The 18,947-nt window shown below is 41.5% G+C and overlaps 1 protein-coding gene across 3 annotated transcripts in view; it reads left to right on the plus strand.

Annotated features, from left to right (window-relative positions):
- The window catches only part of ubxn4 (UBX domain protein 4), a 37,339-nt gene extending 18,774 nt beyond the window's left edge, over positions 1-18,565 (plus strand). The window contains exons 7-13 of one of the 3 annotated variants that reach the window (XM_044217706.1): positions 467-521; positions 2,323-2,487; positions 4,483-4,610; positions 10,370-10,472; positions 13,140-13,271; positions 13,675-13,889; positions 17,697-18,565. In XM_044217706.1, coding sequence (XP_044073641.1) covers positions 467-521; positions 2,323-2,487; positions 4,483-4,610; positions 10,370-10,472; positions 13,140-13,271; positions 13,675-13,889; positions 17,697-17,835 — 937 coding nt within the window. In that variant the 3' untranslated portion in view covers positions 17,836-18,565. The remainder of the gene's footprint in view (positions 1-466; positions 522-2,322; positions 2,488-4,482; positions 4,611-10,369; positions 10,473-13,139; positions 13,272-13,674; positions 13,890-17,696) is intronic. The other 2 variants (XM_044217707.1, XM_044217708.1) reach the window with 2 other exon arrangements.
- Positions 18,566-18,947: the final 382 nt, after the last annotated feature.

Below are 18,947 nucleotides of genomic sequence, written 5' to 3' on the forward strand. Positions count from 1 at the left end.
TTTACTCGACTTCAATCTGACAGTGTCACAATCTGACTTGACATTAGCAGCTTCACAAATATGAGTTTATTACAGGGCTGTTGGATTCGATTGGTACCTCATTGTACCTGTGACAGTCTCAACAAAAATGTAACATTAGCTTCATAAAAGTGAGATTTGCCCAGTTATTTAATTTCATTACAGCTACTAAGGCTGGACAATAAATCACATTTTATTGAGTTATTGACATAACTCTCATACTAACCCTAATTAACTCATATTGAAGTTTTCAATAAATTGTCAGAATCCCATCTAATTAAAGTGTGAATAGCTAAATCAACCAATGACATCTAACCTGAAGTCCAGTCCAGAATCTTTTAACTGCTCAGACTGCAATGAATTAGGACAAATAAAACAGAAATGAGCCAACATGAGGAAGGATATACCATTCACTGATGTATTAAAAAGCCTGCTATTGTTTTGTCAGGTTAACCAAGAAACTGGAGGAGAGACGAGAGCAAAGGAAGATGGGAGAAGAAGAAGTAAGGAGACAAGCCTGTTTTGGGCACTAAATACTAGTCCATATTTTTCATGGGGATGCACCACTAATCACTGTAATCACTGCAGTCACAGGTGGTCACATCCCCCCAATATACACCCCTCCCCCAATTTGCTATTGACCAGACACACAATTCCTCCAAAAGCTGAAAGAAAGCTAATTTGTTTCCCTCAATTCAATGTTAAACTGAAAACGTACTGCATGCGTAGCATTTTGGTGTCAACAATCAATGAACACAACAGCTCAGGAGCACGCTCTGTATTGGCCTATCCTCCATGTGCCATACACTCATCTCTGCCCTACGCAGGCTAATCACTCATATGTCCACATAAGTAAAACACAGTCTGTTTCAATTACAGCATCACTGACGCACATGTTAAATATGAATCAGTGCGTTACCGCTCTTGTTGATTAGCATGAGGTGTTTTTCAGTGTATAGGATGATCTGAGTTTCACTCAGCCACTTTTCCAGTTTGAAAACTGTGTCTCTAGTTGATTTGTCTCTAAACTGTGACGCTGTGAACCGACCATTTTCTCACTGTTTTGTTGTTTAAAATGCACACACGCTTGCGGGTGGCAATTCTGAAACTTGTGTGCGCGCCGGGGAGTGCATTTTCTCTGGCACATCTGGTCTTTACCGCTCCCTGCACTGTGTTCTGTGTAACTGCTGGTTAAAGAGTTGAACATGCAACTTTTACATGTACAAAAAGCAAATTCTATTTATTTATTTATATAGCACCATAAGTTATCTCATTGCACTTTTTTAAATATTTATTCATACTTCTATTACTACTGTGCAATATCCACCGTCACCATTATAATCTTATAATCTTACATTGTATTGCTATACCATATTATTATCATCAACCGGTAAACCCACTTTGTACTTTACACTTATTTAAATTTTATATTTATACCCACTTGGTACTTAATTTATCTGACCTGTATTATAGTGTATTATATTTTTTGCTTAGTACTTCTATTCCTGTGTGCATTGACGTGAGCTGCTGCAACAAAAGAGTTTCCCCTCGGGGATCAATAGAGTATTTCTGATTCTGATTTTCCTATAGAGCAGGTCTAGACTGAACTCTTGATGATAATATTTACAGAGACCCAACAAATCCCACCATGAGCAAGCACTTGGCGACAGTGGCAAGAAAAAACTTCCTTTTAACAGGCAGAAACCTCAAGCAGAACCAGACTCACCACAGTCCTTCACCTCACCACAATACGTTTCAGTCCTGGTCTTGTTTTGAAGTCTGTTGCCCTTCAAATAGTGTTTTGCATCTGTTAGAATAGTGCGGTACCCCTCACTGCTCACATATCAGAATTAAACGACCAGTGTCCTTTTAAATACCACTTACACAGAAATAGAAATATATAGTGTGTTTGGTTTTTACAAAAGCAGCTTGTATACAGCCTTTGTGACAGGTGTGTGCACATTAGGATACAAACAGGAGGCTGACTGACCGGTTAGGTGATTGGTTGCTTCCAGATTGTGTCAGACTATGTACACAATGAGCCAAGCTGACCTGCTGGTTCAGGTGTGCAAGATATACCTCAGATTCTATGAGTACAGGCATAGCCTAATTTCCCAAATCAGCAACATTGACCATTAGTGCTTTATTTTTATGTGATTGTTTGGTAGGTGCACCTCTACAAATGGCATTTTTGGGTTATTTTTTCGAGCCTCTGAGTTTTCTGTAGTGTGAATGTTGATTGGAATGCGTAATTAATGTGGCCCACTCCACCCCTGACCTACCTGTGTGTTGCCTGTGATTCAGAATGAGATCAGGAAGGAAATAGAGCGGCGGAAGGTGGGGAAGGACATGCAGGACTTAAAGAGGAAACAGGAAGAGGAGAAGACCAAGCGACTCCTGGAGGAAAGGAACAGAGAGAAAGCAGAGGAGAAAGCTGCCAGGGAGCGGGTCAAACAGCAGATTGCCTTGGTAAGCTCATCTTTCTCTCTCCTCTCTGCCCTACCTAAAGATGACATCACAGTTTGCAGGATTGAATGTGGAAGAAGTGAGAAACAGTTATCAAGCTGCTATATGATTTGTAAGACATTACATTCAGAATGGCCCTGTGTTAGTTGGTGCTGATGACGCTTCGAACTCAATTATTAAGTGGGCACAATAACAGTGTCAGGGAGTCTGTCATTAAACAGTCATTCTAAACATTTTAAAAAATCTTCTATTCTAAATTCTAAAATTAAACTGGACAGGACCTTTTATGTACCCCAACTGCAGAGAGAATGATACATTAGAGACAGTTCTTTATAAATATATTTCATCATATTTAGTAAGAAGCCTCTCTGTTTTCTGATCTGCTCTGGTTTTCATTTGCTGTTGATACAAACTCAACACTTCATCCATGTTTTCCTGTTGTCTTAATAGATTCAGTATAATGTCCATTTCGTCATCACTTTTATTTTACCACAAATATTCTCATTGAGATTCAGAATCTCTTTTACAAGGGAGTCCTGGCCAAGACAGCAGCATAAAAATTTTCACAAAAAAGACAAGCAACGGACTTAAAACACAACAGTAAAGAGTTAAATCCAACAGCATAACAATTTCACATAAAAGAAACAAGCAACAGACTTAAAACAAACAAGAAACGTGTGTTCATGTGACCGAAGGTTACAACTACTGATTCATTAGAAGTTGTAATTTGGAATCAGTAGAGAACATAAATAAGGAGGCAGTTCATGTAAAATGACCTTTATAAAGACAAATGTACCAGTGCTCCATTCTACAGTTGTATAAGGAAAACAAACCAACTTTCTCATGCAAATCGTACTGTGCATGGTACACCGAATCTAACATTTTCAAAGAAGATGAATTTGCATGCATGATAAAAGCATCACTTGAACCAAATGTTTTCTTGCACCAGCAGAAAAACAGCATTTTTTTCTGTAATAGAAACCCAACTTTACCCTGAGTCATCATATCAAGACCCTTGATTTGATGTTTAAAAGACAGATTATCTTCTAGGAAAAAACCCAGGAATTTTTAAGTTGAGACTTGTTCAATCACCTTACACTGTTTTCACTCACTAGTTATTCCCTGTCAATTCTACAGTACTTTGCCATTTTTTCTTTGGCTGTTTAGCTTCTGTCACTGCTCTTCAAGACCTCCTCTGTCTGCACAGAGGTTTCACATTAAAAGCCTTGAGTGACTCAGAGGGCATAATCTCTCCCATATTCACTGATCGGTGGTACTTTGCTGCATCTTGTGTCTCTTACTTAATTTTATTTTGTTTGTATTTACAGTATATGTCATGTTTTGTATTAGCTTTTAAAATCTTAATTTGGGGGGAGGTCCACTGTGTAAGCCTACAACTTCTTGACCTCTCCTGCTACACTGGTTACATCTGTATTGGTTTTTATGCTTTTGTACAAATGCAAAATAAACATAACTAATCTCTCCCTTTTTTGGTAATTAATGTCAAACATAGAAAGTGTTGTGTTTCATTTATGGTAGCTTAAAAGCAATGGACAAAACTGATTTGAATTAATTTAGTGAGTGAAAACAGTTTTTGTGTTAAGAAGTGATCTCAGCAAAGTGGTGAGTATAATATGACAAAATTCCACCTTGCAGTGTTTTATCCTGCCAATATTAGGGCTCAGTCTTTATTTGGTTGTCTGCTACCAACTAGCTTTTATTTGACCATTTATGGTATTCTCAGCAAAGTGAGGCATCAAAAATATAGTTTTGGTGCCAGTTCTTAAACTCAGGTATTATTAAACAAAACTGGAATGATACATAGCTCAACACAAAATATGCCTGTGATTTCAAGCTCTTCCAAGACAAAAATGCAGGAATAGATTCACATGACATTACGAGCTTTAACTTGAACTGTTGCGCTTGTTTGAAACAATGCAGATATATCATATACATAATGTATTTTAAGTATACGCCTTTGTTCCCTCTGTCCTGCAGGACCGGGCTGACAGAGCAGCCCGCTATGCCAAAACCCAGGAGGAGGAGAAAGCTGCTAAGCAGGCCCTACTGCAGGCCAGACAGGCAGAGCAGGAGGCCAGGAAGGAGACATTAGTCAGGGAGAGGAGGTAAAGAGACTGAGAAAGATATATACACAAACTGTATATCTTTCAGCTGCCAGCACTGCAGGAGAAAATGGACAATTGTTTGTTTTATAGCCAAAACAATTATCATCCTGAAGTGTGCATATCAAAACAACACTATAAAAACAGCTCACAGTTTATGGCTTTTTCACTGCAGACATTTTGACATAACACATAAAGAAAAGCAGAAGTGTAACAAAAATGGCTACAAGGCTAAGCTAAGGCTACATTTTTGGAAGAACATTCACATATGCTAACTGTCTAAATGTTGCAGTTACAGTTCTGCTGATCATGAACTGTTCAGGAAGTGATCTTATAATCGATCTGTATAATCAGAATCAGAAATACTTTATTGATCCCTGAGGGGAAACTCTTTAAACAGAGCTACGGCAACAGGCAGCATGCAGGCTGGCGCATGCTATACCATGTGTCATGCCGCTTTAGAAAAAAAAAAGTATTTTTTGTTTTGTCTCAGCAGTACAGCGCGATCTGTTTATTTCTCTAACTATAGTAACGTAATACCGGTGCACGTCTTGAATCAGGAAGTACTGTAGGTCGCCTGCGGTTGTCAGTTACAGCAGTGTGCGAGCTCTACCGGTCATCCGTTCTCAGGCGATCGCTTTCTCCTCTTCTCTTTTGCTAAAGCAGCGTCTGTGAGTATTTCTCATCATATACGGAGCAAGTTAATACCAAGAGATAAGTGGCTAACGCTATAGCGCCCTGTCAGCAACGCAATAGCTCTCTTCTCCTGTAATCGACAATGCAGTGAGTCACAATGTCACAACATAGCAACAGTAGAAAAAGGGACGAAGATATCCAGTCTGAGACTATGCGTTCAAGAAGCAGTCATTCATCTGGTTCATCGTCCAGCTCGAAGATTAGTATGGCTGTCGCCATGGCAAAGGCGAAGGCTGAAGCAGCACAAGCTAGAGCAGCACACACGCAGAAGGAAATCGAACTTAAAGTAGAGCAGGCCCGCGTTCAAGCTAATCTTGATGCATTAAATGATGAGAAAGAAAAGGATGCAGCCATAGCAGAGGCGAATGCCCTCATGGCTGGTCTACAAGATATGGGTGTTGAAGTATGCAGTAAGGCTAGCAGTCAGGTTCCTCAATCGGTCAAAGACCAGCGAGTCGCCGCTTATGTGTCGGTGCAAGCCAGCCTATGCAGCAGAGATTTATCAGTCAGAAGAGGTAGTGATTATGCTCCACCAACGCTGCATCCTCCGTATTCTCAACCTAATGATGCTATCTTCTCAATGCCTCACTCACTCAGCGTGAGCCAAAATCAAGCTACTGCTTCCGCAGACATTATGCTACATGAAGCTCATCAAGCACCTCAGAACAGTGGAGCGCCGCTACAACAAAGTTACAATCGCTTAACTCTGTCCCAGTGCTTCAGCGCGGTGGGAGTTGTCTGCAACAGAACATCAAAGTGGATCCCTCACCTCCTGCATGCACGCATGCCCACAAGACACCTTATGGAGCTAGCTATGACCATTCTACATCCACTGGAGACCTCATTAAATACCTAGCTCGTAGCAGCCTGGTGACTTCAGGTCTAACCGCATATGATGACCAGCCAATGAACTATTGGGCCTGGAAAACATCGTTCCTGAACACTATCGCCGATCTAGACCTGTCTGCTGCAGGAGAACTCAGCCTCCTCACCAGGTATCTAGGAAGAGAGTCGACAGAACAAGTAAGAAGAATTACAACAGTTAACATTAAGGATCCAACAACTGGATTGCGCATGGCATGGGAACGCCTCGACGAAATATATGGCTCACCAGAGGCCGTCGAACAGGCTTTGTTCAACAAGCTAGAAAACTTTCTGAAGGTTACAACGAAGGATCTGCAAAGACTCAGGGATCTAGCCGACTTGTTGTCGGAGCTACAAGCGGCCAAAGAAGACGGCTACCTTGCAAGCTTGTCGTGTTTGGATACCTCCAGAGGCATTAAGCCTATTATCGAGAAACTTCCATACAACATGCAAGAAAAGTGGCTTTACCTTGGCACAAGATACAAACAGGAACATTTCGTTAGCTTTCCACATTTCTCCTTGTTGGTAAACTTCATCGCCACGGAAGCAAGGGCTCGCACTGACCCAAGTTTTAACTTCTTCTCGCAAGCTCCAGCAGAGAGAGAGTAAGTGGGAGAAACCTACTAAAACATCTGTATACGTTCACAAGACACAGGTCTCAGGAACTGCCAAGGCCGAGTGTAGAGAAAGTACGGAACGTATTGATCCTAACAAACACTGCCCTCTGCATAGAAAGCCCCACCCTCTGAGGAAATGCAGAGGCTTTTGTGAGAAGAGCATAAGTGATCGCAAACAGCTTTTGAAAGAGCATTACATCTGCTTTCGCTGTTGCTCCTCCACAGATCATCTCACAAAGAATTGCACTGCTGAGATAAAATGTACGGAGTGTGGGAGTGCGGCTCATGTGACGGCACTTCACCCCTACCCACCTACCTGGAGATCTAAGTCGTCCCCTTCCACTTCAGAGGATGAGGAGGACAAAGCAGAAATCTGGGAGGTCAAGTCGACGTGCACTCAAGTATGTGGTGAAGGATTGAGTGCCAGAACATGTGCTAAGATCTGCCTTGTCAGTGTGTTCCCCAATGGCTGCAGGAAGGAGTCCAAGAGAATTTACGCCATACTAGACGAACAGCGCAATCGCTCCCTGGCTCGGTCGGAGTTCTATGAGATTTTTAAGATCTCTGGAAGTTCCTACTCATATACCCTCAAGACCTGTGCAGGGTGTTCAGAGACAGCAGGGAGGAGAGCCAGCAGTTACACTGTAGAGTCGGTGGACAAGAAAATAAGCATTCAGGACCACCGTGATTTTCTTCGCTTCCTGTGGTACAGGAACAACGACCCTACCTCCGACATCGTGGACTACAGAATGCGGGTTCGTCTTTTTGGGAATAGTCCTTCACCTGCCGTTGCAGTGTATGGTCTGTGACAGCTAAGGAAGCAGAGGCCGACTATGGTAGTGATGCAAGAAGATTCATCGACCGCAAGTTCTATGTTGACGACGCTTTGAAGTCCTTCAGCACAGAGGAAGAGACCATCAGCGTCCTTGGGCGAGCACAGAAGATGCTTGCGGCTTCTAACTTAAGGCTACACAAAATTGCTTCAAATCGTCCAGCAGTCATCGAAGCGTTCCATTTGGAGATCGTACCAAGGACGTCAACAGCCTAGGTCTCTTCGTTGATGATCTGCCAATACAACGTAGCCTTGGATTGTTCTGGAACATGCGCGCAGACACCTTCATGTTTCAAATCGAAGATGACCAGAAGCCATTCACTCGCAGAGGAGTACTTTCGACCGTGAACAGCCTCTACGATCCTCTAGGATTCCTCGCACCCATCACAGTTCATGGAAGACTAATACTCAGACAACTGACTAAGCAAGCAGAGGATTGGGACACACCTCTACCCAAAGACATGGAGACTGAATGGACTAGATGGAAACGGTCACTCCGAGACCTGGAGGGACTCCAGATACCACGTCCTTATAAGTCATTCTCCACCGCAGGCGCTCTAAGAAGAGAACTCTGTATCTTCGCAGATGCATCGGTCAAGGCAATAGCAGCCGTAGCCTACATCAAGGTGACAAGCCACCAAGAACAGATTGACATTGGCTTTGTCTTCGGGAAGGCGAAGTTGGCGCCCCAGCCTGATTTAACTATTCCAAAACTTGAGCTTTGTGCGGCTGTACTCGCCATCGAGATCGCTGAGATGGTAGTTTCAGAGATGGACACAACGTTCGACAACATTACCTACTACACAGATAGCAAGGTCGTATTGGGATACATCCAGAATCAGTCAAGGAGATTCTATGTCTACGTACATAACAGGATCCAAAGAATCTGTCAATCACCTTGTTCCAGCCCGTGGAAGTACGTTCCAACGCATCTCAACCCAGCTGACATTGGGTCAAGAACTGTGCCTTCAGACTTGCTTAGCAGCACAACTTTGCTCAAAGGGCCAGCCTTTCTTCATGATATGTCTTCACATTCGCCTGTATTCAAGAGGCTTACGACCTTATCAACCCCCACGCCGACTCTGAAGTGCGTCCCCAGGTGGTGGCAAGTTTCACTCACGTTACCAGAGATGTGATACATCCACAATGCTTCGACCAGCCATCGCTCACCTCATCCACGTGGCTCGTTCTTTCGCCCACTTTACTCAGGATGAATGTCAAGGGTGGCATGTCTGTCGACCTACAGAGAAAGAGTTGTTGAGAGCCAAAGTGTGCATTGTGAAGAGCATCCAGAACCAGTGCTATTCAGAGGAACTTAAGTGCATCAACTCAGGATCTAACATTCCACCAAGCAGCAGCTTTTGGAAACTGCACCCCATCATGGACCAAAATCAACTTCTTAGAGTAGGAGAATTGAGCAGTCGGATCTGAGCATGAACGAGGTTCATCCCATCATCATTTCTGGCCGGCATCATCTAGCTACCCTGCTCGTGTCTCACTATCACGAAGCAGTGAAGCACCAAGGAAGACATCTGACCGAAGGTGCCATTCGAGCAGCAGGATTCTAGCTGGTGGGAGCTAAACGCTGCATCAGCAGTTTGCTTCATAGATGCGTCACTTGTAGAAGACTGAGGGGAAAAATGGAACTTCAGCAGATGGCTGCTCTGCCAGCAGAACGGTTACAAGTAGCGCCTCCTTTCACCTATGTAGGTGTCGACGTCTTTGGACCCTGGGAAATTGTCTCACGCTGTACAAGAGGAGGAGTCTCCAACTGTAAACGATGGGCTGTGATGTTCTCTTGTATGTGTTTGAGGGCAGTCCACCTATGTCCTGGAGTTTCTTGGGAGTGTTTAAGCTGAATGGAGCATAGTCCACGACACCATGTATATATTTATGTAAATCATTTGGTATTTACGGTAACACATATGAGCATCACCACTTGAGTGCAGGATTTCCCCTAATCAATCTGACAGTCAAAAGCAGTTTAAACTGCAGTGTGTTGTGCTTGTGTCCTAATCCATGTACTTTATCAGTTCATTAAATCCATTAAAAAGTGTGTGACATAGTGATCCCGCAATAATCTCCCCAGAGCATTGTTGGACAAGACGCCTCTTTTCCGTCCTGTCTACCCGTTTGTCATTATTCACAACGTGGTCGATTTTCAGTCTTCTAAATACTAATAATGCTTATAATCAGGTAATTGTCTATGAGCTCTTTGCGACACCAGAGAACATAAATATACACATTAGAAGCATTAAAGTGCTGCATGACCTCCTGTCACTGTAATTTCTTGGTGGGTCCCGAACATTTTGATGTTTGAATGAAGTTTCCATGTGAAAGTATTTTAAGTAGTTGAATGACAAAAAAAAGAGTCCAGAAGAAGAATAAAAGATATATTTAAGAGTGTAAGAGTGCTCATCGCTAAAGGCAAGCACACTAATTAATAACATTGATAAAGGCTGCATTCCATTCAGGTGAGCCAGTTCCAGGGCACTGCTATAATGCTTCTGGCTCACTGGACACTTAAATGGAACAGAAGCATCATTCTTGTTATCAGGTACAACAGAACTTGTCCTGCTCGAGCAACGCAAAACGTGTGCTGTAGAAATTGTGTTTTCCCACCCAGTTTTTGGGTCCAGTGGTCTGAATGCTGTGTAGGAAGCCTTTCACATATACTACTCCACAGAAAGAAATTTAATTTTAACCTGTGTGTGTGTGTGTGTGTGTGTGTGTGTGTGTGTGTGTGTGATCAGTACCATAGCGAGGATACAGTTCCGCCTCCCAGACGGCTCATCCTTCACCAACCACTTCTCCTCCCAGAGCAGACTGCAGGAGGCTCGGGACTTTGCTGTTCAGGTCTGTTGGACCAATGTATTTCCATACAGTTGCTGCTCTTCTAGCTGTTGGTATGTTTGATTTGATTTAAGTACCTGGTTTTCAACTGCAGTAACTGGTTTTATTATTTTTGAATTACATTTTGCTCTAAATCATGAACTCAGACAAAATAAATTTGTAAAACAATATATGATCATATCTTTATGCTATGTTTCCACTTAAATTCCATGAACAAGAATATTGAATTATCAACCCTCTCAAGTGAGAAACAAACATGAGAATCACAAATTGGTTTGATTCAAAACATATCATATTGATTATCGCTAAAGAAGAGCAGATAAGTTCAGTTCTTTTTAATAGATGCAGCAGTTGTTCCACCCTTGATTTCTAGTGTGTGTGTTTTGTAATTGTGACCCTACATTCAGAGATGCTGCTGCTGCAAACTAAATTCCACATCATATTACAGATGGAAGTAAACAGTTTAGTCTCTGGTCATCTGTCTGGTCTTTGTCCCTTGCATAGTTATACACAGTCACTTTTCACTTTTACATCGCTGATTAAACCTGCCACTTCTGTTTGTTTCCAATGTTATTATTTTTAATGATAACCAGTGAAGTCATTAGTATAGCATTAATGCAGAGGTTCACAGGCTTGGTGGTTTTAATTCCAGGGTTCTGTATCACAAAGCAAGTTCAACTTAGTCTGTCTCTCTTTGGGTTACCTCCTTCACTGAGCCTAACATTGGTGATTCTGGATAACCGGTATCACCAAGCTGGTTATCAACTGGCCCTGTTAACTCTGGGTTTATTAGTCCAGTTGCATGTCCATGTGAAAGAGGCGGAGTAGTTCAGTATAAGCGACATCATCAGAACAATGAACAACAAAGAACTTAATATGACATGAGATGAAACAGTCTTAACCGTGTGGAAATTCAGTTATAGCGACAGCAGAAAGTGATTTTTAAAGAGGTGAAATGTATCAAATATAATCACATAACCAAATATTAAAGTAAGGCTATAAATAAGTGTGTGAATTATTAGTATAGAGTGAGTATTTTTCGTGTCTGATTGATGTCTGTTTGTTCAGTTATTTACTAAGCTACCTGCTATAGCTCAATAAACTCCCCACTGGAAGGGTTTCAGGACAAGCACGGCGGACACAACTCAAGCCACTTTTTGAGTTTTATTGTGCACACATACACAATAAGCATCCACAAGCTAGTTATGTGTAACATTTAGCTCGTCAATTAACTACTCAATTAAGTTGCTAGGTTGTAAACCTGCAATGAAAACACAAAACAAACATCAGAATTAACTAATGAAATTACACAATCATGAGACATTAATTCTTAATCTGAATTACTAGCAATGCCAGTTTAGACACTCACCGGCAAGCGTACCAGCCCTGATCAACAACAGAATGAAAATTTAACCTAGGTGGCGCTTGCGCACTGACTAACTTCACATATAGATAGACAATCTGGTGACTAGGAACGATAATAAAACATATCTGTAACCTAGTAAGATTATAACATATATGACATAAATGTGCCTATATTTAGAATAAGATGGTAAATATACACACTTATTTCTTTAAATACCCCAGGACATGATGATAACATCTATCACTTGTAATATACATACACAAAACAAATAGTGACACCTGCTGGAAAGTTCTACACTGTTTCTGCTGCCAAAGCAGAGAGGAGAAAAAAAGTGGTGGAGGTCTGTCTGACTGAAATGTTGTATTTATAATCATGGGAGCTATCTAACGTGTGTAGATTATTTTTCTAATAAAAGACAACAAAGGGTTTAGTTTTTATTTCCAATTATGATCACAGAGTCTCCTCATGTCATTCTGAGTCTCCTCATGTCATTCTGAGCTGCAATGATGCAAAAGTGTAAAAGCATGTAGTTACTTATTGTGGTAAACCTTCTCCTCCTCCCCTTCTGTTACGGATATACCTCAATTACTCTCGACAGTACATGCACCTCCGCTTTTACTTTTACTATTATTTATTACATAATTAGTGACATTGTATTTATACTGTACTTCACCATCTACCAGTAAACCCACTTGGTACTCGACACTTAGTTTATCTTATACTTATACCAACATGTTACTTAATTTATTTCTGACCTGTTTATAGTGTATAATATCGTTTTCTCCTGTGTGCACTGACGTAAAGAAGAGCTACTGGAACAAAGAGTTTCCCTACGGGGATCAATAAAGTATTTCTGATTCTGATTTTGTTAGAAGCTCTGCTTTAAAACCAGAGTGACACATGGAAAGCCTGGAATAGTAAAATGATTCTACTGATCTATAAAAAATCTACTGCTATTACTTATCATGTTATTGTAAACTCAGCACTTTGGTCCCTGTCAGGCTCTGTAGGAATGATGTTTTCCAGTGATCTGATTGGTCAGTAGTCAGGCTGTTGATCCTCTGTAGTTCACCTGCTCAAGAGCAGTTTAGCCATGCAGCATGGTTACCATGGTGATGTCCCCGGTTAAAAGAGAGCCAGTTTCGTGATACCAGAGTTAAACCCAAAGATAACTGCCTAACCCACTAATCTGGCTGTGTGATACAGGCCCCCGGTGTTGTAGAATCTCTGCTGTCTCTGGACACAACTGTGACTTCCCTTCAAGCAGAATCACTGTGAAATGTTTTGTGCTGGTCTTGTCTCAGGAAGTGGGAAACCGCTATGGTAACTTCTCCCTGGCGACAATGTTCCCTCGGCGGGAGTTTACCAGTGAAGACCTAAACAAGACTCTGCTGGAGCTGGAACTGGCTCCGAGTGCTTCCATCGTGCTTCTGCCGGTGAGTAGACCAGAGTCCAGCTTCCATGTGTCATTCAGTCAACATCCCACCTAACCGAGTCATCGCTGAATAATGCAAGTAGACCAGTACGTTGTGCTGCTCTGAACAGCTACCTGATCTTCTTGGATGTCACTGTGACATTCTTAAACACTGGCACTTTCCATTCACACTGGTTTTAAAGGAGTAGTTCAACATTTTGGGAAATGATCGGATGTTCAGCTTGATGTCAGTCTCATGTCTGTATGTTAAGTACAAAGATGGCGTCAGGACAAGGTTAGCTTAGTTTAGCATAGGGAAGCAGGGGTAAACAACTAGGCTGGCTCTAAACAAATGTCCCAAAATGTTGAACCATTCCTTAAACGTGCCTCTTGTATCAACATTATTTGGATGCTCTCCCTCTCAGCAGTCAGGCAGGCCTGCTAACACAGTGGCCCAGTCCTCTGGGGGTGGTATCTGGACAGTTCTGGGCACACTCCTCTACCCTCTTCTGGCTGTATGGAGATTCCTCAGCGCCTTCTTGTTTGCAACCCCGCCCCCTCCTGGAGCAGCATCCAGAGGCCCCGCCCACCAGTCCAACTCTTACACCAACTCAGCATCAGCCTCTGACAAAGCAAAGAGGTGAGGGATGCTCACTGTTTTCAGATAGAAATACTTGTAAACGGCGTCGACTATGGCTTAGTGGTAGAGCAGGTCATCCACCAGTCGGAAGGTTGGCGGTTCAATCCCGGCTTCCCCTAGACCACATGTCGAGTGTCCTTGGGCAAGACACTGAACCCCAAATTGCTCCTGAGGGCTGTACCTTCGGTGTGTGTGAATGTGATATGTAGTTGAAGCGCTTTGAGTAGTTAGAAAAGACTAGAGACAGATCCAAATCAAATTCTGTGTGAAATTCCTCTAAAATTGATTCAGCTGTCAAAAAGTGATCTGAAAAGTCCAACACAAGTGCAAACAGCTGTACAAAAACTAAATAAAATAAGCTTAAAATTATGATTTAATTCAGAAATGATCAACTATAAATAAACAAACAATATGACCAGACATTCTGTGCCAAAAAAGTAGTCTTCAATACCTAACCCTACTCTCGTGCCAGAAAGAAATCCCACACTGATAGAAATGACAACACTGCCTGAAATCTGTACGTTAGCAGTCTGTAAAACGCACAGTGGAGTCAAAATGTGCCGGTGGAACCACAAGCTGAGCTATTTTACTCACAAGAATGTGGATCCAAATATAGATGGAAGGCGCTGACCCGGGAACTTACATTAGTGTGACAACAGACAACTTTTGAACTTTTCCCCCTCCAGCGTTTCCAAGTGGTGTTATTGTTGGCGCCACTGTCAGGAAGAAAACCGGATCGCTTTCCGTTTTCCTCAGAGCCTAGCAACTATTCAATTAAATTTTATTTATTTATATTGCGCCAATTCATAACAGAAGTTATGGGGAGAGGGAGGCACAATGCAAAGACCACGTATAATTGTTTTTATTTTTTTAAATAGTAGAATAGTAAATGTAGTGTTAATATTAATAAGTTAGTAATAATAGGAATGACAGCTATAGGAAAAATAATGTCAGTATTAGTAACAGAGCCAATAACAACAACTGTAGTAGCAGTTGTCGAGCAGGAACACGGGGGCAGCAGGTGGCCCACAACCACAGATCCAGACTCTGCAGCTCCGGAGGCAGAAATACCTGCTGAAAGCGACAGAAGGAGAGAGGAGAGAAACGAGAAGGCACAGAACTACGGGAGAGAGAAGATGTTGAATTAGTAACATGCAGTAATGGGATAAAGATGCATACAGATGGAGAGGGAGAGAAAGAGAGAGGAAAGAGGTGCATCATGGGAAGTCTCCCGGCAGTCTAGGCCTATAGCAGCATAACTAAAGGATGGATCAGGACTCACCTGAGCCAGCCCTAACTATAAGCTTTATCAAAGAGGAAAGTCTTAAGCCTACTCTTAAATGTGGAGATGGTGTCTGCCTCCCGAACCCAAACTGGGATCTGATTCCACAGGAGAGGAGCTTGATTGGAGCTTGACTACTAACAACACAGGACGATCTCAGTGCTATGATAAAGGCAGAGTAAAACACCCAGTAGTAGGCAGGTTTTGTTACTTACATTCAACTGAATGTCAGTTTGGAACTCAAGTCCGGTAGAGTTTCCAAAGTTACTCCGGTTATTCCACCCTCCACCGATAGCAACTGGGGAAAACAAAAGCGCTATCCTCTTCCTCTTTTGGTTGTGCAATGGTTGACACACTTCCCTTTGTGTTGTAAATTGAGCCTTCATTTTCCCAGGAGATCGTACCCGGTGGCAGACAGAATTGCATCTACCGATGGTAAGACGGTGTAGTCCCTCATTCGTCCAGGAGTGTTCTATCATAGAAAAGGTTTCAGTCGTAGTCATCTGGACACTGTTTTCAGAATAAAGACGTTTCGGCTCCCATCCGGAAGTCATTCTCAATTGTGAAAAAAAAAAAAAAGACTTTATCAGCACAGACGACACGCTAACTCAGGATTACAGAGCGCCGTGCATTTGCATCTAAAAGCTACAAACCACACATTTGAAGACAGCGAGGTGAAGATTCTAAGTAGAGAGAAGAGTTGGTTTGAACGGGGCGTCAAGGAAGCCATTTTTGTAAAAAAAAAGAGAACCCCTCTTTGAACAAAAATGGTGGTTTGAGATTCAATTTGCCCAAAGTCTATCAGAGTGTATTATCACCTTGGTCACGACAATCACATGCTAATCAGGTACTTAACAGTGATGAAGCAGATGCAGCCAAAAAACAATAGGCCTGATTACTGATTACTGGGCCATCTTGGAAACTATTAGGTCAGTTTCAGGTGAAACTAGCTATTAACAGATACTCAGGCAGATTCCTTATGTAACACAGAGTAGCTTAAATTTCTAATTCCCGTCCCATTTTTTCACAATTGAGAATGACTTCCGGATGGGAGCCGAAACGTCTTGATTCTGAAAACAGTGTCCAGATGACTACGACGGAAACCTTTTCTATGATCTACCGATGGTGTCATTATTCTATAGCCGTAACATTGTGCAATCAACATTTATTTCATAATGATAAGTTAAAGCAAAAAACTTATCTATTGCCACTTTTACATATTTCAGTGTAAAATTTCTCCTCTAGGACTGGCCAATAATGCATCTCTGCCTATGTTAACTGTTGTTGGTGTGGCAGTGAACACAACGAGGCATTTCTGAATGAGTACTTAAATAAATATTTAGGAAGTATTGATGTTTCCTTTTTAAGTTATCGAACCCAATACATTGTCATTCATTAACAAATAAAAATTTCAAATCTGAGCTGAATCACAATGAAATTACTGCTGAATGAAACTGAATCAGTTTTGAATGGCAATTTATCAAATGGCTACGAGTGGATCTGTGTGGGGGTTTTTTTTAGCACATGGATGGTAGACCGTGTACTGTATCCTGATATACTGTATATCAAATCTATAACTAAACCCTCACGCGCTAAATGAACGTCGCACGGACTTGACAGCAGTTTTGTACTTTTTCAGACTTTTTGTTGAATTCTATACTAATTTTTGTGTGCCACAGTGGTGGTTAATGTGCCTATATGTGTGTGTTAAGAGCTTTGACTCTGTTGTACTTGTGCTACTGTTACACTGCACCAGAACTTACAACAGCAAAGATTTGTAAGATCCAAATCAATGCTTTTCAATGGAAAAAAGGATAGATTTTATTGGTATAAACAGTATGTATATACCAGGGCTTGACACTAACTTTTTTCCCAAGGAGCACATGTGCTCCTAAGTTGAAAAATTTAGGAGCACATAAAGAACTTTAGGAGTGCAATGAAAATTCATCAAATAATGTGTGTTTCTTTAATACAGGGATACGAGGAGACATTAAAAAGCTAAATTATTTAATTTATTTGAATAAAGCACATTAGGTTTTTAATTATTTGTGCTTCAAACTGTATTTGTTTAATATTTATCTAATTATTTATACTTTAAACTACTTTAAATGGTATGAACAGTATAAACACATCTATAACTGGAAGGGCACTATTATGACAATATTTATTAAAAAACACATTAAGCGTAATGTCCTGAAGTAATCCTTCACAGTTTGTGAGTGATTGCACTGTGTGTCATAAAAAAATAGTAATCACAAAATAACATTGGTTAAACAAGGCTTATAGTGAAGGGATTTGATAAGATTATATCTTTATCTTATCCATACTCTCATCGGCCCAGCTCTTATCATTACTAATGCAATGTGTTTTTGTTTTTTTTATTGTCATTTTTAATAATGCATAGATTCAGAACAGAATTTTTAGTCGCAAATGCGAGTGAACCACTCGCACTGTCGAGCCCTGTATACTATATGTGTGTGATTCACTCACTGAGTGTCCTGCCATTTTCCTTTGTGTCCGCTCAGAGAAACTCTCTCCAAGCACACTCGGGAGAAGCGGCCTAAGGACTTCAAGAAAGACGGCAAAATCTGCAGGCTCAGGACTCAGGAGGACAGCGAGGACGACAACAACACCTGGAACGGAAACTCCACCCAGCAGATGTAGCGCTCTCCTGGAGTGATTAGTTCAGTCTGACCAGTTCAAGAATGCTGCATATAGGGCTGATCCTTTTGTTCTCTCTTTCTCTTACTGAGTTCCGGGCCTACGCCCCTGCACCTCGCCTGCATGGGAAGATCAATAATAATCAACAGAACCTCCTTTGGGCTTAAGCTGAGTGTTTTTGTGTTGATTATAACATGATTCTGTCTCCTAACCCGGGCTCAGATTACAGTAGCAGGTTAAAAATCCTGACACACTGAAAGGCTGCACCGGCATCCTCTTTTGTATTTGTAGCTCAGTTGATCATCCTCAAATCCATCTGACAGGTTTAAAAAAGAACTGGGTGGCCCTAATTGTGTCTGGCACCAAATTCTATGACAAGAGCAAATGAGCAGTAAACAGTAGACCTGACCTGAAGATGTAATCTGAGCCTGGCTTTACATTATGTTATGGAGTCACTGTGATTGGGTGATTGCCAGTGACTTATCTGGATTATTACCTAACAGTGGAATGAAGATGTTTTTGTTTTAGATGTATAAAATATTTCAAACAGCTTGCAGCCGCTGGCACAGTACGATACGTCTGTAGCTGTTTGAGTTCTACCAAGGTGGTGGCCCACACACACACACACACACACACACCTTGGCAGTATGTGTTTCTACTAGTTGACAATGGGTGACTACTGTAGTTCTCCTCATCCAACAATGAAAATTAAAACAGCCTGTTTTTCAGAAAAGCCTTGAATTGTGTTGTTTCTTAACAAGGACCGTTACCTGACCCACGTTCTTCACACATGGGTGAGCTTATCCAGGTCAACACAATGTCATCATGATCCAGATAATCTTTGAACACAGTTACCGCTTTGAATTGAAAGTGGAAACCATGATCAGCACTCATGTGATTGGCTGATCATCTGATAGTGCCATGCCAACTCATCTTTATTACCAACCCTGTCAAAAAGCAGATCCATCTCACCTAAATAATAAATCTATTGTTTATGAAACAAAAGTCAAATGTAACTAAATTGTTTGCATTCCAATGTACAGTTCATTTATTTAGGGTTAGTCAAAATGTCATCTAATAGCATGTTTTCTGGCTCCAGCAGTCAGAAACTTTTA

This window comes from Siniperca chuatsi, linkage group LG12 (assembly GCF_020085105.1).
Source record: "Siniperca chuatsi isolate FFG_IHB_CAS linkage group LG12, ASM2008510v1, whole genome shotgun sequence".
NCBI classification, from domain to species: domain Eukaryota; kingdom Metazoa; phylum Chordata; class Actinopteri; order Centrarchiformes; family Sinipercidae; genus Siniperca; species Siniperca chuatsi.